The following is a 24,531-nucleotide window of genomic DNA, read 5'->3' on the forward strand; positions in this document are numbered from 1 at the left end:
ACAGCTGCCAAAGGAGAAACCCAGTCCTGTAACTTGATACTTTCTTATTCAAGGGGGTAGTGTGAAAGCTGTTCAACCAAACAGCAGTCAGAACTGTTACAGACCCAACTTGCTGGAATGAATTGTTCCTGACTTCACTAACAATTTAGCCCTTTCCTCTTCCCTTCATTTTCTCTTCTAGTTGGAGGTGCAGATCAACTCTCTCACCAAAGTGCTGCTAGAAGGGAGACATTGCCTGCAGAGGTACATCACTCGTGTGAAGGACATTCGCATTGCTTTGGATATGTAACAAATCTAAAGCCCCTAAACAGTTCATGCTCAGTGGTAGAACGGGCTGGCTGTTCGTTTGATCTTTGATGTCAGAGGACATAGGCCTAAGGTACATGATCTCTAACCTTCTGAAGGGAAGTAAGCCAAACCTCACTACCATTTAAACGTATATTTCCTTTTGCTGCATGCATATGGGAGACATTGCCTCATTTATTTACCATAGTTGTGATAAGAAGCAGGAGACACTGCTGTGCAGCTCAAAGCTGCACTCATTACAGTCCTTAGCTAAGTATTCATAGAGACCATCACTGTAGTATCTATTTAAACTCCCCTGCTTATTAAGAAGCAAAACAATGCTGATAAGACTTTTATTTTAAAATGTTTGAAATTAAGAGTTAATGTTCGTAAGTCATACAGTGTGACATACAAAAACACTGTGCTAGTTGAAAAATTAAATGGATTCTCCCTGCTGGAGAAAGTTACAGCATCACCAGTATTCTCCAGAAACCCTGCTTCTACTTCCTCTGATCAGTGGGTAAGACATTCCTGCTAGCCAGCCAAGTTTCCACAGTGCTAAGACCATCACAAAAAGAGCTGACCTGGTGCAGAATGATCTGTCTGACACATTCATACTAAAGTGAACAGTAGCAACTTCTCTCATCCCCTGTTAGGCGAACTGGGTGCTCAGATACTGTGAATGCTGAGTAGTGAGGAATTTAAAGCTTAAAGTTGTTTTAGCCACAACTAAGACAAAAGGCCTCAGTGGAGGAAGAGATTAATTCTTCCTTCCTCTAACCCATTGCAACAGGCTTGTTCTGTTCACAGAGCCTTTAGTACTTGAAGGGTAATTAGTCATAGCTTCAACCCTTAGGGCTGATGGTGTCTGCATGTATTTTGCATCAAGTTTTTAAAAAATTAATGCCTAGCTGGAAGAAGAATATTGTGATGCATAATACATCCTAGCACTAAGGGGCTGAACAAAGGGGGAAGGGAGGGGCTGCTAAGAGCCATTTGAAGCAGCCCCCATTTAATATGAGGAAATGCTGACTCTTGGAGCCAAAGGATTAGTTCTCTCCTATATTGACCTAAACAGGGCCAAATAGTCAAGATCATACTATGAGCCTTTGGCAGGCTATATTACCAGACATGTCTTTCTTCCCTACTGACAAGCGTACAGGGCTTGGCCAACTGTAAACACTTGATTCTGTTTTCTCCAGCACATCCAGGGGAGGCAGACTTTCTTTTACAGGATCAAGATATACAGTGCTGAGTCTCATTTAGAATGAATTTAAAAAAGTCTGTTCAGAAGATCCCCTTGGAACTGGAGGCAGATCTTTAAAGAAAACACCAGCTCCCCTGATGAATATCCACACACAAGGCTCAAGCTGGGAGAGGGCCAGGTTTGATAAGAAGCTAGTCCATTCCTTCAAGGTCAAGGTATCCTATTCACTTACAGGCAATAGACTTCCTTGGCTCAAAATAGAATTTATTCAGTAAGAACAAGCAATACAGTGTAGTAGAAGTGAGTTGCTCTCAACCCTTTTGGCACCAGTTGCTGTTAGTCCCATTATTGGTAATGCGAAGCTTAAACTCCTATTCTGAGTGTCATGTTCCTATTTCCATTCTAACCCTTCTTGGCATGAATTTACAGAGATGAAAGTTGCTGCAGGATGAAGCTTCAGAGCAGAGCACTCAGCTCCAGTTTCTTTCTACCAGCTACAAGTGCAAAAGAAAAATGGAAGTTTGGCTGGGTTGTCTTTTTTTTGTAAGTCCACTGAAGGATAGAAAAGCAAGTTAGTGCACATGGGGAGCAACCTTGGATTGCCCCAAAGGTCCATAAGGGTTTTTAATACACAGTCAGTGCCCATGGCATTTCACTCCGTGCACTAAACTATAGGCCCTGATGTATTTCAAATTGTTTTGTACATGGAGAAATTTCCACACAAAGAACTCCGTGACAGGCCCTGAAGGTTATGACACAAGCAGCAGCACATGTACAGCAGAAGGGGAAACATACTTTAGCTGCATCCCCACTGCAACAAGAAGGGAGCAGACCCCTTAACCACCTGTTATTGTTTTATGTCAGAAGATTAATTGCTCAGTAGTTTTTGGGTGACTGAGGAGAGTAATTACCACTCAGATAAAACAAAAAATCCTTAAGGCCTAGAATGGCAAAAATAAAACTATGGATTGGGAGAAGAGTATGCAACAGTCTGACTGCTGCAAGCTAAAAAAATACACTTTTTTCAAAAAGATGACAAGTTCAACCACATGGAATGTAGACACAGTGTTTTCAGGTTTAAAATACAGTGCAAAGTCCAGTTTTAAAGGGACAATAATAGGTTAAAAGGCATTTAAAAATTAGTTTCCATACCTGTTACCAGGATGTTATTAAACAGAATTTGAGTCTAGTTTACTGGTTTCAGCATTGATGCCATTAATTTACATTGTGCATTTCACCTTGGTTGGACAATGAAAGTAAGACTAGGCAATTTGACTTCCTGGCTTCCATACTTTGATGTCATGTTTGCATTAGACATCTGGGACTGCAAGTTTGAAAACCATATTTGACAGAACTGAAACCTTGGGTCTAGGTCAACCTAACAGTGTCCCTTTAAAGGTAGCTAATCTCTCTGCCTTCACCCCTCCCCAGTGTCACTCCAGAATGCAGGCAGGCCCAATAGGAACCTACAGACTCTGTATGAATGTAACTAGTTTGCAACACATTGAAAGGGAGAGTGTGAAAGACTGTAGGCATAGGATGGGATAGAAACCACCCTGGTCAACATTCTTAAAGGCATCTGTACCTGATATGTAAATGGATCATCTGATTATTTTACTGCTCTCAGCATAGGTATGTGATATTGGGCAAATACTCCTATCCCAGTTTTACACAGCAGTGTTGTCTAATATTTTCCTCACCCAGGTCCTGCTGAGTGATATTTTCCATTAGTGAAGCATTTTTCTTGGAAGTTTGAGTTCCTTTGTATATAAAATCCTTTTGTAGTTTCTAAAGGGACCCCAGGGCCTCTCCAAAGCGGATTTTCTGTCCAGGTTTGAGGTGGAAGTTGAAGTCCTTGGGTGCCTCGAAGATTAGAACGATGGTCGAGCCCAGGTTAAACTCCCCTAAATGTTCTCCTTTCCTCATGGGGATGCCCTCTTTGTTATTGTTGGTTATAAAGCTGAAGTCATTGTAAGAGCCTTTGGAGTAACAGGGGCTGTTAGTATGCAAATCCTGCAGATAGACAAGAGAGAAAGGAATGTGATTTGTGGATTTTAGTATGCTCTATCCATTTACTAGGATTGACAACTCCCTATGCCTGGCCTACAGTTTCAAATAGTAACATGCAACAGTGCTAAATATAAGGCGGAAGAAGAAAAGATCTGGACAGCAGACACCCCCTTCACATCCTGGTCCTGGACTACATTAAGCTAATGAACAGTTGTGCCAATTGAGTAATACTCGGTAGAAAACTTTTGGGTTTTAACTTTAGCTTGATATTAGTTATGAGGAAATCAAATAATTAACCACCCTTGTTTCCTCACATGAGTTATACAGTACCACTGACTCACTAACAAAGTGAGACTTCAAAGGCAGAATTTGTACTCACCCGGTCGAAGTAGATGCGGATGGAGCCAACATTTGTGGCTCCTACTGCTGTTAGGGAAAAAAAGCCATGTTTCCAATCACCAGTAAGTACAACCCGCTCATTATGGCAGAAGAGTTCCTTGATCCAGCGGGCAACACCAGGATTCACAGACATCAGGGAGCCTGTAGTAAACAGGAAGAGCAAGATGAAATATTCTTTGTTCTTGCGGCAGTATTTTGATAGATTTAAGGCACAATAATTTAGAGACCAACAAAGAAAGGCCAGATTAAAGCTCATTTCTAAGAAGTGAGACAAATACTAAGTATTATCAAGAATATGAAGGATCAGAAGATGCACAGAGGTTCTGTTGCACTGTGCACAGCAAATAAAGCCTTCAGCTGGGCAGTAGCAAAAACAGAACGGTTACTAAGGGTATGTCTACACTGCAGCTGGGAGTATGCTTTCTAGCCCACACTTCCAGCTGCACTGTAGATACGCTAGGTGGGGAGCAGATAACACTTGAGTGTTCTTTAGCTCATAGGTTTCAGAGTAGCAGCCGTGTTAGTCTGTCTCTGCAAAAAGAACAGGAGTACTTGTGGCACCTTAGATACTACCAAATTTATCAGAGCATAAGCTTTCATGGGCTACAGCCCACTTCATCGGATGCACAGAATGGAACTTATAGTAAGAAGATATAGATATACATACAGAGAAGGTGGAAGTTGCCATACAAACTGTAAGAGGCTAATTAATTAAGATGAGCTATTATCAGCAGGAGAAATATGTGGACTCTCTCCTCAGGCCCTACCCAAGATCCATAAACCTGGAAATCCTGGACGCCCCATCGTCTCAGGCATTGGCACCCTAACAGCAGGATTGTCTGGCTATGTGGACTCTCTCCTCAGGCCCTACGCTACCAGCACTCCCAGCTATCTTCGAGACACCAGTGACTTCCTGAAGAAACTACAATCCATCTGTGATCTTCCTGAAAAACACCATCCTGGACACTATGGATGCAGAAGCCCTCGACACCAACATTCCACACAAAGATGGACTACAAGCCATCAGGAACAGTATCCCCGATACCGTCACAGCAAACCTGGTGGCTGACCTTTGTGACTTTGTCCTCATCCATAACTATTTCACATTTGGGGACAATGTATACCTTCAAGTCAGTGGCACTGCTATGGGTACCCGCATGGCCCCACAGTATGCCAACATTTTTATGGCTGACTTAGAACGCTTCCTTAGCTCTCATCCCGTAACGCCCCTACTCTATTTGCGCTACACTGATGACATCATCATCTGGACCCATGGAAAAGAAACCTTTGAGGAATTCCACCATGATTTCAACAATTTCCCTCCCACCATCAACCTCAGCCTAGACCAATCCACAGCAGCTGTCAATTTCCTGGACACTGCTGTGCTAATAAGCGATGGTCACATCCACCACCCTATACCGGAAACCTACTAACTGCTATACTTACCTACATGCCTCCAGTTTCCATCAAGGACACACTCATTGTCTATAGCCAAGCTCTAAGATACAACTGCATTTGCTCCAATCCCTCAGACAGAGACAAACACCTACAAGATCTCTATCAAGCATTCTTAAAACTACAGTACCCACCTGCTGAAGTGAAAAAACAGATTGACAGAGCCAGAAGAGTACCCAGAAGTCACCTACTACAGGACAGGCCCAACAAAGAAAATAACTCTACTAGCTGTCACCTTCAGCCCCCAACTAAAACCTCTCCAGCGCATCATCAAAGATCTACAACCTATCTTGAAAAATGATCCCTCACTCTCACAGATCTTGGGTGACAGACCAGTCCTTGCTTACAGACAGCCCCCCCCCCCCAACCTGAAGCAAATACTCTCCAGCAACCACACACCAAAAACACTAACCCAGGAACCAATCCTTGCAACAAAGCCCGATGCCAACTCTGTCCACATATTTATTCAAGTGACACCATCATAGGACCTAATCACATTAGCCATGCCATCAGGGGCTTGTTCACCTGCACATCTACCAATGTGATACGTGCCAGCAATGCCCCTCTGCCTTGTACATTGGCCAAACCGGACAGTCTCTATGCAAAAGAATAAATGGACACAAATCTGACATCAGGAATCATAACATTCAAAATCCGGTAGGAGAACACTTGAACCTCTCTAGCCGCTCAGTAAAAGATTTAAGGGTGGCAATTTTGCAACAGAAAAGCTTCAAAAACAGACTCCAACAAGAAACTGCTGAGCTTGAATTAATATGCAAACTAGATACCATTAACTTGGGTTTGAATAGAGACTGGGAGTGGCTGGGTCATTTACACATTGAATCTATTTCCCTACGTTAAGTATCCTCACCCCTTCTTGTCAACTATCTGCATGGGCCATCTTGATTAACACTACAAAAGTTTTTTTTCTCCTGCTGATAATAGCTCATCTTAATTAGCCTCTTACAGTTTGTATGGCAACTTCCACCTTCTGTGTGTGTGTATGGATGTATGTATCTATCTATCTATCTTCTTACTATATATGTTCCATTCTATGCATCTGATGAAGTGGGCTGTAGCCCACGAAAGCTTATGCTCTAATAAATTTGTTAGTCTCTAAGGTGCCACAAGTACTCCTGTTCTTTAGCTCCTATCACTATCATCCAGCATGTCCGAGGTCCTGCTACATCCATCCCCTAGAAACAACAGGAGTTGAATGAAGGGAAAATATTTATGCCAGAAACTAAGGCATATTAACACCCCTCCACACATGATATATCAACCTTATTAATTTTTGCCCTGGGCTCAGACCACAGTATTTCACCCTAATGCCATCTCTCAGAGTTCACAGCGTCACTGTTACATGCCCTGAAAACATTGCTATCACCAAACAGGCAAGGAGGAGGAACCCAACTACCTAATGAACTCAAACCAGAACAAGCCTGTTTCTGAGCCTGGATTACCAAGTGCTCCACAGGAGCTGACTAAGATCTGACTACACAACGGCTCTACCTCTAAAGTCTAAGGACGCAGGCAAAAGTCTTTATATCTAAGGGATGAGCTCATTGGGCTGCCTCGCCAAAGCTTTAGGGGGAAAAAAACCCCACCCCAGCCAACCCCACCAGTCTCTCAAATGCCCTTTGCAACGTGTGAAGAAGTGGTTGTGTAGCACTACAGATCTGAGTCACCATAGCTGGCCAGATGTGAACATGAAGGATTAATAAATAGATCTAGGATCCCGAAAGAAAATGAATCACAATAGGAACCTTAAAGGTTTCCACCCTGTCACACAATACAGGGGAGCACACAGTGCATTAGAATGTTTCATTCTGTACTCCTATGCACATTGCTCTATTTCGATGGCTCTCCTGGCAGCATTTCCCTAAGAAACCCCTGGCTTAAAGGGTTTACTCAGCCACAAACCTTAGCTTCACGCTGAAGCTTGGCAGATCAACTTTCTTGCCAGGTCTTGTCTCTCTCACACATAGCATCTGAAACCGAAACCAAGTCCAACTCCTCTCTTTGTTCCTAGGTAATTAAAAAAATGAATTTCCATCTGCTGGACTAAGGAGCATGACTGACTGTGAAGGAGAGGGCAAAACTCCATAACCCCAATTCAAATCAAGTGATTGTGCTTAGTGTCGTCTTCTGAATCTCTGATGTGCAGGGTTATCCACAACAATCAGATGCCCCTCTAGGACATCCTCTCTTTTACCAGCAACAGGGCAGTTTACTGTGGTGGGTGAGGAATGCCCTTGTTCCCTCTCAAGATGCTGACTGGCATTCTTCAAGCTCTTAACAGCCATTTCAGTAAAGTCTACTGGAAACAGATCTGGGTCTCCGTACACCTCTTTGTTTAGTTGAGAGAATTAGGTCTGTTGAGAAACCAAGTTATCCATCTTCAACATTACCAATTTAACTCAAATATCAGACTATTAAGCCCTGAAATTCATTAGCACAGTATTCAGGATTTTGGGGAAGCATGATCCTCAATGTGTTTTTTATGACAAATAGCTGCCCTCTGATTCTCTAGCACATCACAATTCAAGTGCTCTGACTGAGGCATCTCTCAGTAATCCCCCTGCTTTTACACCTGCTCTGTTTCCCCTTCATGGAAGTAGAATCTACCTGGGAAGTGGCGTCTGTGCGACACTCTCCAGTCAGTGGGCGAGTGGAAGCAGTGATAGTCCCCAGGCGCCAGGTAGATGACACAGTGATAGAGCTCGTTCCCCTCCTTTGTGACTAGCTGGTTCTGGAATGAGTTGCAGGATGAGGCTGCAGTGGAACAGCAGAAGACAAAAGGGGTTAAAAAGAACAACCGAAATAATCTGTGAGAGAATGTATTGTGAGACAAGTCTCCAATGGGAAATGTGCTACTATGATACTCAGAAAACCAGTGTTAACAGCAGATCACTAAATACCGCCCACAAAGTGACCCTGGGGGCATTCACTGGCAAGAGAGCTTAATAGATGAATCAGGAACAGAATTCCAAACATGTAATAGCCCTCAGTGAACACATTTGTTGGGACCATGCAGAACCCTTTCAGGGTAGAATCATAGAATATCAGGGTTGGAAGGGACCCCAGAAGGTCATCTAGTCCAACCCCCTGCTCGAAGCAGGACCAATTCCCAGTTAAATCATCCCAGCCAGGGCTTTGTCAAGCCTGACCTTAAAAACCTCTAAGGAAGGAGATTCCACCACCTCCCTAGGTAACGCATTCCAGTGTTTCACCACCCTCTTAGTGAAAAAGTTTTTCCTAATATCCAATCTAAACCTCCCCCACTGCAACTTGAGACCATTACTCCTCGTTCTGTCATCTGCTACCATTGAGAACAGTCTAGAGCCATCCTCTTTGGAACCCCCTTTCAGGTAGTTGAAAGCAGCTATCAAATCCCCCCTCATTCTTCTCTTCTGCAGGCTAAACAAGCCCAGCTCCCTCAGCCTCTCCTCATAACTCATGTGTTCCAGTCCCCTAATCATTTTTGTTGCCCTTCGCTGGACTCTCTCCAATTTATCCACATCCTTCTTGAAGTGTGGGGCCCAAAACTGGACACAGTACTCCAGATGAGGCCTCACCAATGTCGAATAGAGGGGAACGATCACGTCCCTCGATCTGCTCGCTATGCCCTTACTTATACATCCCAAAATGCCATTGGCCTTCTTGGCAACAAGGGCACACTGCTGACTCATATCCAGCTTCTTGTCCACTGTCACCCCTAGGTCCTTTTCCGCAGAACTGCTGCCTAGCCATTCGGTCCCTAGTCTGTAGCTGTGCATTGGGTTCTTCCGTCCTAAGTGCAGGACCCTGTGCAGTACCCATGTGCAGGGTACATGGTAAGGAGAGGAGTCAGCCTTAAAATTAATTCCTTGAATGTCTTCAGTGTTGAGCATGCTCTCAGGCCACACCTTCTGCAACTATAAACTAAACATTTTCTTACTTGTGTTATTAACAACCCTTTGATTACTAAAACAGGAAGAATTACAGAAATCCAATTTACTTCTCACTACTGATGCTGTTCACTTTTCCACTTCCTTCAGCTTGGACAGTGAAATCAGACTTGTCAGTGTTTGGGTTGGGTAAATGCTGCAGGAGAAGGCTTCTGGCAAATTTTGTAAATTTGATTTTACAAAAATCTACATTTTACGCCACGCTGAATTGACAGGGTTCCTTAACTCCTAAGATTTCATGTAAACTGGAGGCTGATACTTGGATCATAGAGGGGGATACAGAGCATGCAGTGGGAGGGATTTGCCTTGTCAATTTTTCCTTTGCTTGCTCCCTATTACTTTAGGGACAATTCAAGCTGACCGTATGTCCCTCTTCAAAGGCCCATTGTGGCTACAGGAAGCTTTGAAAGAAGAGTACCCAGAAGGTAGTTCTTCAAGGCCAAGAATCAGCATTTTAAAAAGCTCGTGTCCCTTTAACACACAGCTAGGTTTTAAACATCTTTGAAGTCCAAGCCCAGAAGAATCCAATGAACTTTAAAGAGCCCCAGCTTCCCCAGACAAACAGCAGGGGCTTGAGACGGAGTCTCATAGAACACAAATAATTTGTCTTAAAAGACACCTCAGAACTATTGGGGTGTAATGTCCCAGCTTACAAAATGCTTTTAGTTGCATTTGCATACACATCACAAAAACAATTCTGGAGCTTTCAAAAAGGGCTTCTTTCTGTCACATATTGTCTATACACAGGTTTAACACAAGATCCTGACACCCAAACCAAGGGCTTTGAAGACAGCTCTATTTCCACAGAACAGGCACAGCAAAGACAGTGACAGCACAAACTTCCTCACAGTGCCCCAGCCCTGACCTAAAAGGCAGACCTCTAGGCATGAGAGCAGAGATTAGTCTCCATACAGGGGGTGCTGCTGCATAAATTGGGTCTAATAGACTAGTTCATGGATCTCAAACTAGAATTACCAGGAGGTCCGCATGAAGACTAATACATTGGTCCGAGGACTGCATCACTGACGTTATCCCATCCCCCTGCTGTCCCTGGCCCCATCCCCACTCCACCCCTTCCATAAGGCCCCACCCCACCTCTTCTCATCTTCCCCAGCCTCATTCCAACCCCTTCCCCAAAGTCCCCACCCCAACTCTGCCCCCTCCTTGCCCCTATTCCAACCCCTTCCCCAAATCCCCGCCCCCGCCCCACCTCCTCTCCTCTCCCTCCTGGAAACCACTAAGTGCCACCAAACAGCTGTTTGGCAGCAGGAAGCGCCTGGAGGTAGGTAGAGGAACGGGGACGAGGCACACTGGAGGGGGGAGCTTGACAGACACAGGAAATAACTGGGGCAGGGGGGACCCCCTGGACTAGTTCCTACAGCTTCCATCTTTGCTAGCCAAACATCTGGACATGTTTCAGCCTCCCAGCAGGAGCAAGCCTCATTATGGTCACAGACCTTGAAGTTACCCAGAATCTACCCAATATAACCATGCACTTGAGGGAACTGAAAAGTTAAAATGTAAAATGTAGAGAAAAGGGCTGAATCTGAGGCTGAGGCTGCAAGTGAGGGACAGGCTACTAAGGAGATAGAGGAATCCAACATGGAACATTACACCCCACATGTTATTCCTCAGTTTGAGCTATAATGAAGCAGAGTTGCCTAGTTGAGAGCAGATAGCTATGATTCACCCCGTCCCTGCAATTACCAGGAACAGTGAAATGACAGAAACAGGCTAGGAGGCAACTTACTTTGGCTAAACTGCACGTCTTCTGTGCTGGTGCACGGCCCGAGGAAGGACTCCAGCGAGTAGGTGACACCCTTCACCTGTTCCACTTCGCAGTTTTTCACTTGTCCAAAGTTCAGAATCTTTCCATCTGAGGGACTGATCTACAAAAAAAGTAAACTGCAGTGAAAATCCATGCATCTCTCACACTTAGCCATCAGAAACACAAGTCCACTGATCATTTGAACCCCAACATTTCACATCTCTTCCCCTTTATATAACCTCTCGCCCCCACACAGGGATAAGCCTAGCCTCTTTTTGTATCAGACCTTTGATATTTTCACAGAAAGAAAGGCAAATAGGAAGGCCCGTGAGATCCAGAAAGACCATTATTTGTTCGAAGTGAATGCCAATGCTGTGACCACTACAGAGACTTTGAGAGCACCTGGTCCAGTCCGGTGTCTCAAATAAATCAGACTGGACTTTTACCTACCCCAACCAAGTAGTTCAGTTAGGGCCATGATCTGTTGCCATACAGACAGGCTGGATATGGGTGTAACCAAGAGCAACAACTCATACAGAAAAGGGGTGAGTGACAGACCCACAACTCCACTCAGGCCGGCCCAATATTCAGAGTTTTGCCTACAGACATAGCACACGTTCCAAGGTGAGGGATGGGAACATTTACACATCAATGTGTAGCTCCTCTGGAACAAAATAAAACATTGCAAACCCTCCTCCTCACCACACTGTGATAGCAGCAGACTGGCCGGGACTGGGGCTTCAGCTTTCTGCGGAAGAATTCGCTCAGGTTTCTATAGTGATGAAGATCTTCGACAGCTGCTTCTTTCATGTTCACTCCAAATGTCCAGATATACAGGCTGTAGACAGGCTTCCGGAGCCAGGTGGGCAGCTCGACCTGGTTCAAACGACCCCAGGCTCGTGAAAGCAGTCGTGTTGGTACTGATTTGTACAGAGAAACCTAGAGAGAAAGGTTTCAGAGTAGCAGCCATGTTAGTCTGTATCCGCAAAAAGAAAAAGAGTACTTGTGGCACCTTAGAGACTAACAAATTTATTTGAGCATAAGTTTTCGTGAGTTACAGCTCACTTCATCGGATGCATTCAGTGGAAAATACAGTGGGGACATTTATATACACAGAGAACATGAAACAATGGGTGTTACCATACACACTGTAACGAGAGAAAGGAATCACACCATGCTATTTCTGTTTGTTCTACCGCTTTTAGCCCTTCTTCCCTTTGCTCCCAAAATGGAAGAATCCAATTCATTCCTACTGTGACTCCCTTCACTTCAGTGGAGTTACACCAAGGATGAATTTACCTTGAAGTCTTCAATAAACCAAGACCAGAACCTTACCCTCCCTGCCCCCATGCTGATGTGTAGGGATGGGGGACCAGATGAAATGAAGACCACAGCAAAAGTAAAGCCAATTTGGATGTTTCATCTGTTTTGAGAAAGAGATAAAAAATCCATTTTGTCAGTATAATTTCTGTTGTTGTTTTTGTTGCCTTAAGGCAAATAATAAAAGCACAAACCCATTCTTCCAATCGCAGCACAGAAGTCCTGCCAGCCACCTACAGTGGAGGGCAGCTACAATGCATGGACCCTCTTCCCCTTGTATGCTGAAGCTTCATATGCAAGTTAGTGGAAACTGCTCCCAGGAAGCTCACAGAGAAGCTGTGCATTTGGGACATTCTATTACAGCACTAATTGGAGGCAGTGAAACATTACTAATATATTTATTTTTGTGAACAACCCAAAGAAAACTGACTTAGAAATACATTTCTGTTGGCATTTCAATGCCTAGTGTGTTGCTTCTCCCAAGCCCATCTATTTCTGGAATTATAAAGTACCTTGTCTACACATAAAAGGTGCACTGCTTTTAACTATACTGGTATAATTAAAGCAATACAACTCCTCTGGTGTGGACACAGTTACACTGTTCTTATACCAGTGTAGCTTATTACCATAAAGACAAATAAACTATATCCATATATTGCACCTTTCTACTGGCATAACTGTGCCACACTACGGCTTATACCAGTGTAACTATAGTGGTCAAACAAACAAAAAATCACACCCCAAATGATAGCTTTATCAGTAAAAGAACTGTGTGTACACCAAGCCTTATTGTTTGGGCAATCTCCAAAAACTCACTCACCTGTTGTTTGTGGTACGTGGTATCACCCACACAGCTCACGAGAGCATGTTGTAATCCCAAAAACATAGAGGAAGGCTGGAGCCTTCTGAAATAAGTTTTGCACAGTAAGCTGTTTTCTGAAAACCTCTGGTAAAAGTTTGCAGAACAAGGTGGCTGGTTAATTCCAACTCCGAGTAAAAGGGTTCTCTCATTTCTTTCCTAAGAGGCACTATTTATTCTCTACTATATGGGTATCCCTCAACGTTAGGACCTGCAGAATGTAGCAATACAGACCCCTCCAGAGAACTGGTCTTTTAGCCCGTATGTTCTATTAAGCAAATTTATTTCACCTGCTAATGGATAATACTCCACTCAATTCACCTTCACTCAGACCAGTCCAGTATTCTGAGTTTTGACTGTGCTATGGATGATGCTTAAAAATAAAATCCAACCATTAGAGAGAGAGCGAAAGAGCACGTCAGCTTAATCTTACTTCAGACTGAAATGTTTTAAACCATCTATTGTTACAGGTAACACTTTAGACCATGACAATAGAAGGATGAGAGAGAAATATTGTTCTGTTTTTTCTCGTGTTTACACTTTGCACATTTGACAGGCGTTGGACAGAGTCAGTTTCATGGTATCCCTGTAGAAAGAGTTTCACCTATTTGTGGACAGTCACAGAAGAGATTTAAAAAAAAAAGGGGAGGGGGGTGATTGCAAAACCACAAAAATTGTGAAGACAACTTGGGGACAGGCGCAGTGCCTGAAAATACATACTTCACTTTTGCAAGTGATGGGGTTTCAAGTTGATAGTCTCTGTTTAATGAAATAGCTGTCAAAATGGCATCCTCTCAAGAGCACGCACATTTGTATAAGTATGCAGGTCCATGTACTGAAACAAAATTTCATCATTTGAGTCAGGGATGCCTGTATTAGCACATCCTCTGGGCAGTCAGCATTCCAGGCGCCCAAGAAGGAATTGAACAGCCAACCATTCTCACACACAAATTGCAGCAGCAGAGAGACTACATGAATGTGTCCATGAAAAGGGATGGAGAAGAGGCGTGGTCTGCCTTAGCCCTAGCTCTGATATTTGTGGGTGTTACTATCTGAATAAATGCAGCTGTTTCCACTGATTCCCCAGCTTGGGAACTTGTTTGTTAGGGGATCATAACAAATTCTATGCCCTGAAAATTCATCGTCTGTCTCTGAAAGGAGAATTACATAATCCCTAAAGCTTCACCACAAAGGAAAAAAACCACACGCAGTTGGGGGAGAGGAAGGTATGAGCTGCAGTTCTGCTTTAATATCAGCCATCAGCACCATGCTGTCTCCAGCTCTACTGTAGTCTCCCCCTGCTGCCAGCCTCCCTCCATTATAATAGAACATTTGCCCACAGGGTTGTTACAAAGGAGAGACCTGCTCACACTTACCCTGCTCATAGGCCTCCATCCCACTCTGGTCAAGGGTTTAAGAGCACCGAAAGGCAGAAGATAATAGAGAATAGTCAGAGGCCAAGAACGGAGTTTCAGAGCAGGCCTAGACATACAGCTCAGCTGGCCCAACCTCCGCCTCAGGGCCAGCTGGGGGAATTGCAACCTGTAGGATCACATACACACACAAAAGGGTCAGCCAACTCAGCCTCAGAACCACCAGCTCCTGACAGAGTTTGTTCAATGCTTGTCAGTGATTCTGCAACTCCCTGACTTTGGTTCAGATCTGCTCCTTTCCCAAAATACAGGAGCAGTTCAGCTCAAACATGAGTATGAGCTGCCCGGGGCACAGGACAACTTCCATTATTCATGCCTACCGGCAAATTAATTAAAGGCAAAACCTTTTGCATTAGACAAAGGCTGAGATACAGGTGAAAACAAGGCAGCAACTGGTCCAGCCAGGTAATGCTAGAACATACACAATATGATATGGAACACCAAAAGGGGGAAAACCCAGGAACTTCTTTCAAACACCAGAAGAATAAGTAGCTACTCAAGAGGAAACATTTGCCTGTACCCTCTCCAGCTCCTGGAGAGTTAGAGTGATCAGCCCAGTAAAGCACTTTGAAAGCTAGCAATCTAGGATTCTAGGAATAAAATCCCTATTTAGGGCAAAAGTGTTAGGCAAGTGCTAAGGAAAGAACAGATGATATTCCAGTGAGACAAACAGCCACAAACCCAGGGCAATGTCGTTTCTGGCTCCAGGATTTCAACAAGATCTGGCATAATGGGAATCCTGCATTTCAGAAGTTACATCCACAGTGCTGTTCCTACATGCAATAGTGGGATGAAACTGACCTAATCCTAGACTCTCATTCTGTTGGGAGAGAGACAGCTACAGTGCCATAAGCACAGTGTGCTCCTGCTAAGGGAAAGGGAAGTGCATATATTTGCTCCTCTCTCCTGCCTGTTTTTAGCAGCAGCAAGAGGGACTCATGCCTGTACCTCCTGGTCTTGTCAGGTGAGCCCCAGAAACAGGCAGCAGCAGAAACTGTCAACATCAGACAGTACCCATCTGGACATAGACACAATAAAGTCAGGGTAAGTCCTAGAAAGGATCACAAAAGCCATTGGGGTCAAACTGAAGTGCTCCTGCAGCAGGCCTGCTAGCAGTTGGTTCCATCTGGCCAGCTATTTAACACTTCAGAGACAAACAGAAGTGGGATTTGTGAGTTAGTGCACACTGCCCAAAGAGCAGAGGTCAAAAGGCATCTTTCAGCTTTTACATTTCTTATTGGGCACCTCAGTCTTAGATAGATGATACAAGAACTAAAACACACATACTGCCAGCGTAGCAGGGTAGTTACTATCTATGGCCCATTCAAACTTTGGCCTCTTTAGCAACTGTGTTTAGGTGGGGTTTTCTGTGATGTAGATGCCTGAATTGAGAACAAATTCATTTCACACAAAGAGCCATCAGGTGGCTGACAGACTATGACTTGAGGTCATTACCAGTCTGGGCCAGAATTGAACCAGTGACTCAGCATGGAAAAGCTCCAAACCTCATTCCTGTTTCCACAAGACATCTCATTCCTCCAGTTTTTGCTGTGCTTGAGTCTTCCCTGGGCAAACTCTCTTATTCCTTTCTTCTCTTGGGATCTCCCCGGGGTACCTCATGCTTAGCCTCATTCTCAAGATTTTCTGGGTCTCATCATTAGGTTAATGTCCACCCAACCCAGGACAAAACATCCAGGTCTGTTTGGCACTGTGCTAACAGCTGGGGAACAATTCTTCTCCCTGCATCTTTGGAGGTGACGTAGTGTGCTGAGCATGACTATATGTGCATGCTGATTGGAAGGGGAAGGCTCCTGCTACAAGTTATTTTGAAGAGCACTCCCGTCCCTTGCAGGATGAAAAAATTTGAAGCGTGAGCTGTAACACACTCTACAGTTCTCTCCAAGAGAGAAAGGAGCTGGGAGACTAGAAAGGGTCAACTTGCCCTTCTGAGGACTTGGGTCAAAAATTAAATCATCACCTGAAGAGATGCAACTGTCACCATGTGGGCTCAAGATGGTGCCTTTGGCTCACCGATTTACTCTGTAGGCTAATGTTACTAACTCCAAAGCCAGAGAATGGCCGTGTGCTGGAGTGCAAGAAAGACCTGAGTAGCTGAAGTATTGTCTCAGCAGCGCTACAGCAGGCCTCAACAGCGTGAGGCAAGACCAGCGCACAGCACAGGAATAAGAGAGACAACTCACCTGCAGCTCCTCCTCCCTCTCATCCGCCAGGGCCCAAGAGCCTGACAGAGAGATGGCCTCTCCAAGAGTTTCAGAGGACAAGGTACTGCTCTTCCCTCCCATCTCCTTCTCCCTCCCTTCACTGCAGACGATCATGAACCAATCCCTGCAGAGCTGCATCCTGGCAGCTGGCTCTAAAACCCCCTTCCTTCCCATCGCCTTGGCCTGGTTTTAGAGGAATCCCTCTCTAGATTTTTTGCTCTCCCATTGATCAGAAGGGGACCGGAAGAGAAAGGAAACATTATTTCTCTTGTACAACAGCAACCCCTCCCTTGCCAATTCAGCGCATAAGGAGATTTATAGTAATTAGGCCAAACAAAGGTTTTGCAGATGGCGGTCACTCCTTCTGCCCATCTACCCTCCCTTCCTTATCTCGCCCTTCAATCGCCATCCTGCAAAGCAGAAAACACCAAACAGTACCTGAAACGGGCTCTCCTATTTGGTGTGCCCCCGGCAGAGCCAGCTGGGCCTGGACTCTCCAGTTGCGGGTGCTGCTCCCCGGCACAGCTGCCGCTGTTCCCTGAACGTAGCCTTCGGACATGAATTTTAACTTTGTGGAGGTTGTAGCAAGAGAGAGGAGGGTTAGATAAAGCTTTACAGCATCTCACCATTTCCCTGCGTGCAGATCTGGTCCCTGCAGGGTGTTTGACTGACACATCATCAGGATGGCGGTCGGTCGTAAGTCTCAGTCTCTCTCTTTTTTTCTCTACCTCCCCTTCCCTTGCTCGCTTCGGCACAGGAGGGAAGACACGATGTCACAGCTCCTAATTCCCCCGCTGGTTTGTCTCCGGCTTCCCTCTCTGTCTCTTTCCCACTTGCAACTCAGCTACGAGGTTCCCAGCTATTGCAAACAAACAGGCATTGTATCACACTTCAGCAACCCTCTGCAAAAGCAGCTTTGTGCGAGACAAAAGCAACCTTTGCCAATAAGCAGCCCCTGCTCCTCTCTAGCCAAGGTTGCCATCGAAGCTCAACTCCCAAAAGAACACTCTGCAGTGTCAGGCTGCTAGTAACTAATGCACTATGATCAGAACTGCAGCCAGCTGGCCACGCACAGTTATCCCAAGAGCCAGCCTGAATGCGAGGCTGGGAGGAGGAGGGATGGTGGAGAAGAGGAGGAGGGAGATAACTCATAGCTTCAATTCTGCACTGCAGTAACTGCAGCTAGATCAGTTCTGGACTACTGAGCAAGTAGATGTGTAAGCAGACACTCACTCTGCCAGAAAACCCTTTCCTTCTCACACTTTCCAGCCTGGGAACAGAGGAGAGGAAAGGGAGGGAACATCTTTTCTACCTCATACAGTCCAGTTAGAGACCAACACCCATCTCAGGACACCCTTTCCATCCCACACTGTCCAGCGAGGGAGCAGGCAAAGACAGAAAAAGGGAAAGAACGTTCCCTTACAGATATACATCCCTACACTGAAACAAACAAGTTCCCGTGCCAGCTTGAGGAAACAGGCTCTGCAGAAAAAGTTGAACAGATGCTTTATAAAGAGCACAAGACTTCAACAATTTTTACATCCAGCAAAACTCAGAAACCAAACCACCAGTACCATGGGGGCAAGAGAGGTTGTTGCAGTCTTGAAGACTGCACACCCATTTTGCATGGACAGATTTTGGAATATTCATTGGGTGAGAAGTTCTCTTCCATATTGCAAATTATATCTGAAAGCTGTTGACTAAAAACTGGCATTTCTGTGTCTCTTGGCCGCAGCACCTGGATTGCTAAAGAGGAAAACTAGCAGCAATAGGAAGCCAGAGCCAGAGATCAGAACTGAGCTTACACCTGGCTTCTGTGTCAAGTCCAACACCACAAATATTTTATGGTTCAATATTTAAGCAAAATGGTTAAACACTGGTTTTTGTCAAAACTAAGGTAGATACCAGTTTAGTATCTCCAAAGCATGCCCACCCTGCTAGTGCCACAAGTGATGTGGAGTGAGTCAATGAGGACGTTGCTGCATAAACCCAAGGTTGGATAGGAGGTTATATATTGTGCTGAGGGGAAAAGAAAAAATGGGGGCAAATTTTCAACAGAAGCGTGATCTAAATCAACAGTGTCCCTTTAAAAACAGGTTTAAAAACACTTAATCAGACTAAGGTGGAAACCATTTTCATCACCAAGATCACAAGAAATGCTCAGCATGCATGCAAGTTCCAGAATCTGTGACAAGGGAAAAAATACAGCACTGGTACAGAAAGGCCAGGAGACAAACAGTGCTGTCTAACAAACATTTTCTCCTCCTCCTCACATCCCAGACATGCAGGGACTCCTACACACAAGGAACCTGCATAGGGTTTTCCTCTTTGTTGTGATTCTAATCTTGTTCTCCAAAGGACCCCACCCACACTTCACATTTGCTATGGATGAGGGAAAGGCCAGAGCAAACAAGTTTCATCTGCACTCACAATTTATTCTACTCTTCCTTCAAAAGTAGGTGAGGTAAATACACATTTCAGTATAGTCTATTTCAATGGAAACAGCCCAATTATCTCTCTCCTTTCAAAGAACTTACCACATCCTAGATCAAGAAGGCAGGGGTTTATTTCCCCAAGATTTTACAAAAGAGTGGAGTGAATTGAACAGCCAACCTGCACCCCAGAAGTGAATGAACATTGAAAATATAATTCCGTTGTTTAATGTTGAGACTACTGTACATTCAGATAAAGTTCATGGAAAGGGAACATGTGATGGGGGCTACCCCCTTTGGGGCAAAAACCATGGCATGATCGACTCACCTTTCTAGGTGAAGTTCCCAGGGAGAGAGAGGGATTTCAGTACTATATAAGCCATACTGCTCCATGGCTACACAAAACTCACCTCCTCTAAGTAAGAAGCCTTACATTTCTCTTATGTTCTGTCCTACTGACCCCATTACACTCATCAAGATGCAAATAATGACTATTACCCATGGATGAGAGTCTGCCCCTCTTCTTGGCTGAGACCCACTTAAATACTGACATACAAACATACATGGCGAGTTGCCATGTCAGCAGCTACTGCACAGGAGGGATTAAGGATACAGCAGGGTTTGGCTGCTCAGAATCGAAAGATGCCTGCAATGGAAGAAAGGGGAAATGACTGGATCCTGGACCATGCCAACCCTACTCTCAGCCCAAGTGTTCTGAGGAAGGGTGAAGGACGGGACTGGCCCAACTGAGCCTGGGCATCAGTTACTGAATATCCCCCCCGCTGAGCGATGAATGTGACGGATTTACACCTGGATTTCTTCTCAAATCTCAGGACAGTACAGCAAAGCCTCTCTTACTAGCGTCACTGATGGGCCTCAGAGTTATCTAACTCTTCTGTATGGGGAGTCTGGGGCTTCAGCCCCAAACCACCCCTACCTGCTTGAACTCATCCAGAATTCATCTTCAGTGAACAAAGGAAGTAATGACCATCTGCACTATAAATCCCCTGTGGAGAATTATCTAACAACAAACAGCTAATCTGTCAGCTATGCAACTCCACTCTGGTCCATCAGTTCATATAAGCATCAAATCCAGTGACCCCGTTTAATTACTTGTCTTCTTCTTATTTCTCAAAGCCCTTCCCTCAGGACTCCAAAAACACTAAGCCGGCGGATTTACAGGAATCAGAGACTGGATTAAACACACAACTGTACATTAAACTGAAATGACATAAGCATGCAGGGCTGGGTTTAGAATCATCCAGCCTGGATGCTACAAGCCTCTCCCTCCCCACTTTCTTCACTTGTTAACAATATTGCCATTTAAAATATATGGTATAACTTAACACGTACTGTTGGGGAAAGATGTATGGCTAAGCATAAACCATACAAGTGGAACAAAAGAAAGTATCAAGCAGCAAAAGGTAGGGGTATTCCAAGACCCACATCACACTATTATACAGAGGAGATCCGCTGCTAGTGACAGGTATTAGTTTATCATCAATGGTTTCATTCTTTTCTCCTGGCCATAGTCAATACCTTCTGTTTAAATTTATAGGCACAAAAAATCATCTCTCTTCCTTCCTCACCACCTTATTATTCTAGAGAAATCCAGCAGGAGAAACAATAGCTTCCTCAACAGACAATCAATCAGGAGATCCTGCTATTCTAAGAGCATAACAAAAAGGTGCTTTTGGATATTAGGGAAACAACCGTGGATTGGCTGTTGTAGAAGTCACATGATTTTTAATGCTGTGTATTGCACTCCCTAGATTCCTGCTGGCAGGTATGTAATCCTTAACTCTTCTTTGTGAGTGTCAAGGCCAGGGATCAGCAACCTTTGGCACACGGCCCGCCAGGGTAAGCCCCATGGCGGGCCGGACCAGTTTGTTTACCTGCCGCGTCTGCAGGTTTGGCCGATCGAGGCTCCCACTGGTCACGGCCGCTGCTTCCCGCAGCCCCCATTGGCCTGGAGCGGCGAACCGCAGCCAGTGGGAGCCGCCATCGGCCGAACCTGCGGACGCGGCAGGTAAACAAATCGGTCCGGCCCGCCAGGGGGCTTACCCTGGCGGGCTGCGTGCCAAAGGTTGCTGATCCCTGGTCTAGGCACTGGCTGCGAAATGTACTAGATGCCCTGATACAGCAGGTCTTTTTCCATCTCTAGTTTCTAGGATTCTCTTGCCCATTTTTTATCTCAAGCGGGTTTCCTGTAATTCCCCTTCTAAGAGAGAGGTTTGTGTAATTAGCTTCCTTTAAATGTATAGTTGCGCTTCTCAACAAACAGAAATAAATCAACTTTTTAGAATGGCCATAAAACATTAGTTTATTCAGCACTAAAGACTGTGCAATGTTTTTGGTAAACAGTCCTTGATCTCTTCTCCGGGGCAAGGAAACAGGTCTTATCCACTTTCGTAAAGCAACATGTAAGTTTATGGCATTCTAAGTATTTTGTAATATGGTTCTCTGTGGTTCTATAAGCATATTTAATTTCATATACTACCTGATAAAATGCCTTTCACCCAAGGTATTCATAAAGCCAATTCCCTTCTAGGATACAGACATCTAAAATGGAAGCATAAGGAGGGAGGGGGGGAATGGTTGTTTTAGACCTTCCTACTAAAAAGGAAAGCTCTGTTAAGCGCTCTAGAATCCTGAGTTGGAAACTGAACAAAGAAGCTGTAAGGCCTCACATACAATTCAGAAACCTACATGAAATACTAACTACACAAATGCTTCAGACTGGGGGCCGGGGTTCTTTTTAACAAAGGGACTATTAACTCTCTCAGTGTTGGTTCCTCAGATCAGCAGAACTGAGAGATTTCTAATACACCAATTCCTTTTTCATCTGACCTGAAAACCCAAGAAAACGGTGACTAAAGAATTGGTGCTCTTTGGAAGTTAGGCCTCTCCGATCAGTATTTGGAAGTCTAAAAGTGCTTACCTTGGCTGTACAACACTCCTGGCAGCTGCAGAGGCTGACTCTGAATGAAGCTTGTTTCAGTTCCTTCACAGACTTCTTGTTTTTAATCTACTGAAATGTGACATTGACCTGGCTTTTTTGTTTGGGTTTTTCTAAGACAAGTGAACAAAAAAATGGAATGTAACCCACATAAGTGTTCCTGACAAATGCACAGAAGACTGGTGCACCAAGAGGGAGGAAAAAACTCTAATCCATGCCCTGCAGAAATCATATGCATTGATGTGTCCACATTCCCATCCTATTAATCCCAAACCACGGTCCTGTTTCCAAGATCAGTTGATTGTGACCTTCTGGTTCTACACTACTTCTTCCGTTTCCTGGCCGTGAAGTTGGATGTATCCACTACATTTAAGTAGGAGTCTGCTGTATTGTGGAGAGCTACATGCTGTGGAGTTTAGTATTACTCTCTTCAACAAAACAAGCTCAGCAAAAATGTGAAACTTAAGATAGTTTTGTTTTCAGCTGGATGGAGCAAAATGATTATGTGAGACCACCACTAAACCCAGCAGGGCACCAGCCCCCAATCATGATCACCCTACACCCAGCAGTCACTACATCCTTAAATACTACTAAATCCCAGTCCTCTGGCCTGACACTGAATCCAACCAACCCAGCACCCTGCTAGACAAAGGAAGCTATGTCTATGCATGCTGTAACGCACAGAAATAAGAGAGGGTTAAACATAAAGCGATCTGTGTTCTTTGTTACCCACACACCCGCCCTGAATAGATAGAAAGTATTAACCCAGCTGCCTATGCATCTTTCTATACTCTTTAATACTACCCACTGATATTGCAAAAAATGTTCGCTTAGTTCATCAGGATTTCTGAGCTGTAATCCTCGTCTCATGTCAAAACAAGCCACAAAACAATTGTCTCTCACATTTATACAGTTTCTAACAGTTTACACCCTAAATCGGGTAAATGTGGTGAACGCCCCTCAGCAGAAAAAATACATTTTACTATAATATAGCAACAACTTATTTCCCTTCCTCACAGTAGATATATGCATTTCACCTGCAGTTGTTGCTGTTGGCCAAAATAAACCTCTAAAACACTCCTGGAGAACAACTTCTCAGATCCCCAACAGCTGGCTGGCTCGCAGTCTGTCTACTAGATCTGATCTAACTGCTTTTTGCTTTAAGAAAGCAGCACGATGCAGCTGGTCCTCCTGTCCAGCTCATGTTTCAGCCATTCAGACTCCAGGGTGGGAACTGTTAAGGACGTCCCAATATCATCAAAAGCATCTGCATTCCCACAAAGCCCCAGCTCTCTTTTTCCCCTTTAAGAGGAGGAGACAAGGCGGAAAAAACTGAAAGGAAACTAAAAAGGAGGGGGATAAGACTGCATGACAACATAGTCTCTCAGTTCCCCAGATGGCTTCCCAGCAGTGCATTTACAAAACAGCAGACTCATACCAGGGGCTTGGGAGATAGTATCCAGGCCTCCGTTAACAAATCGCCAACTGAACACATATTAAGACGGTTTAGGCTGAATACCAGGGAAAGTTTCTGACGGTAATGTCTGTTGATCATGGAATAGTCTCCGAAACAACCATATTACTTGGGGAATTTAAAAATTGTACTGGACAAAGCAACAGAAAATGTTCACTACAGAGCAATTCTCCAGACCAGGGATTAAATTTCATACCAGTTGGATAGAAGAGAGCATGTATGTAAAATGATCCAGTTTGGATTTTCTGTTGCTGTTTTCTGACATATTTCCAGAAACGCTGATGTACATGTTCCCAGCCAAAGAGTACATACAGTTTTATAAAACCCTTCACAACATTCAAATAGATTGCTCAATAGGTGTCTTGTGCAATGAAAGAGACACTGTAGCAAAAACTATCCATCTAAAAAAACAGTGTGAACGTGACATTGAACTCTACAACATCTTAGGACTAGCTGAAAAATGTAGGGGAAATTGTGGACAACACTTTTGCCACGTCACCCCACCGTTCCCCCTCTCCCTGTTGAAATTTGAACTGTTTTGAAATTTTCTGATCAACACTACAAGAAATCAGAGATTTCTTTTGTATAATTAGACATATGTCCATACAGCACTCAGGCACCAGAAAAAACAGAGGAGAAGGTATGACACATAACAGGACACCTGGTCTAGGGATAGGATTTCACTCTGCAGAGGCAGAAGAGCCAGGGTATGGAGTCGCACAGGTGGAGGATTTTTCATGGATTCTTTCTTGGGATAT

General features: G+C 44.4%; 2 protein-coding genes across 8 annotated transcripts in view; one reads left to right on the plus strand and one right to left on the minus strand.

Moving 5' to 3' along the window:
- Positions 1-330, plus strand: part of SFI1 (SFI1 centrin binding protein) — a gene marked incomplete at its 5' end in the record, with an annotated part of 49,111 nt that extends 48,781 nt beyond the window's left edge. The window contains 1 exon segment of the mRNA XM_084649592.1: positions 182-330. Within this exon segment, the coding sequence (XP_084505718.1) occupies positions 182-289 (108 nt within the window). The 3' untranslated portion in view covers positions 290-330.
- A 1,409-nt stretch (positions 331-1,739) lies between these two features.
- PISD (phosphatidylserine decarboxylase) overlaps positions 1,740-24,531 on the minus strand; it is a 42,712-nt gene continuing 19,920 nt past the window's right edge. For 2 of the 7 annotated variants that reach the window (XM_084649598.1, XM_084649602.1), the window contains 5 exons: positions 11,777-12,013; positions 11,057-11,195; positions 7,985-8,131; positions 3,882-4,042; positions 1,740-3,505 (listed from right to left, as the gene is read on the minus strand). In XM_084649598.1, the coding sequence (XP_084505724.1) occupies positions 3,281-3,505; positions 3,882-4,042; positions 7,985-8,131; positions 11,057-11,195; positions 11,777-12,013 (909 nt within the window). In that variant the 3' untranslated portion in view covers positions 1,740-3,280. Of the gene's footprint in view, positions 3,506-3,881; positions 4,043-7,984; positions 8,132-11,056; positions 11,196-11,776; positions 12,014-14,629; positions 14,796-17,346; positions 17,768-22,281; positions 22,413-23,336; positions 23,451-24,531 lie in introns of those variants that run through there. The other 5 variants (XM_084649596.1, XM_084649599.1, XM_084649597.1 and 2 more) reach the window with 5 other exon arrangements.

Source organism: Lepidochelys olivacea (assembly GCF_965140295.1).
Source record: "Lepidochelys olivacea isolate rLepOli2 genome assembly, chromosome: 15".
Taxonomy (NCBI): Eukaryota; Metazoa; Chordata; order Testudines; family Cheloniidae; genus Lepidochelys; species Lepidochelys olivacea.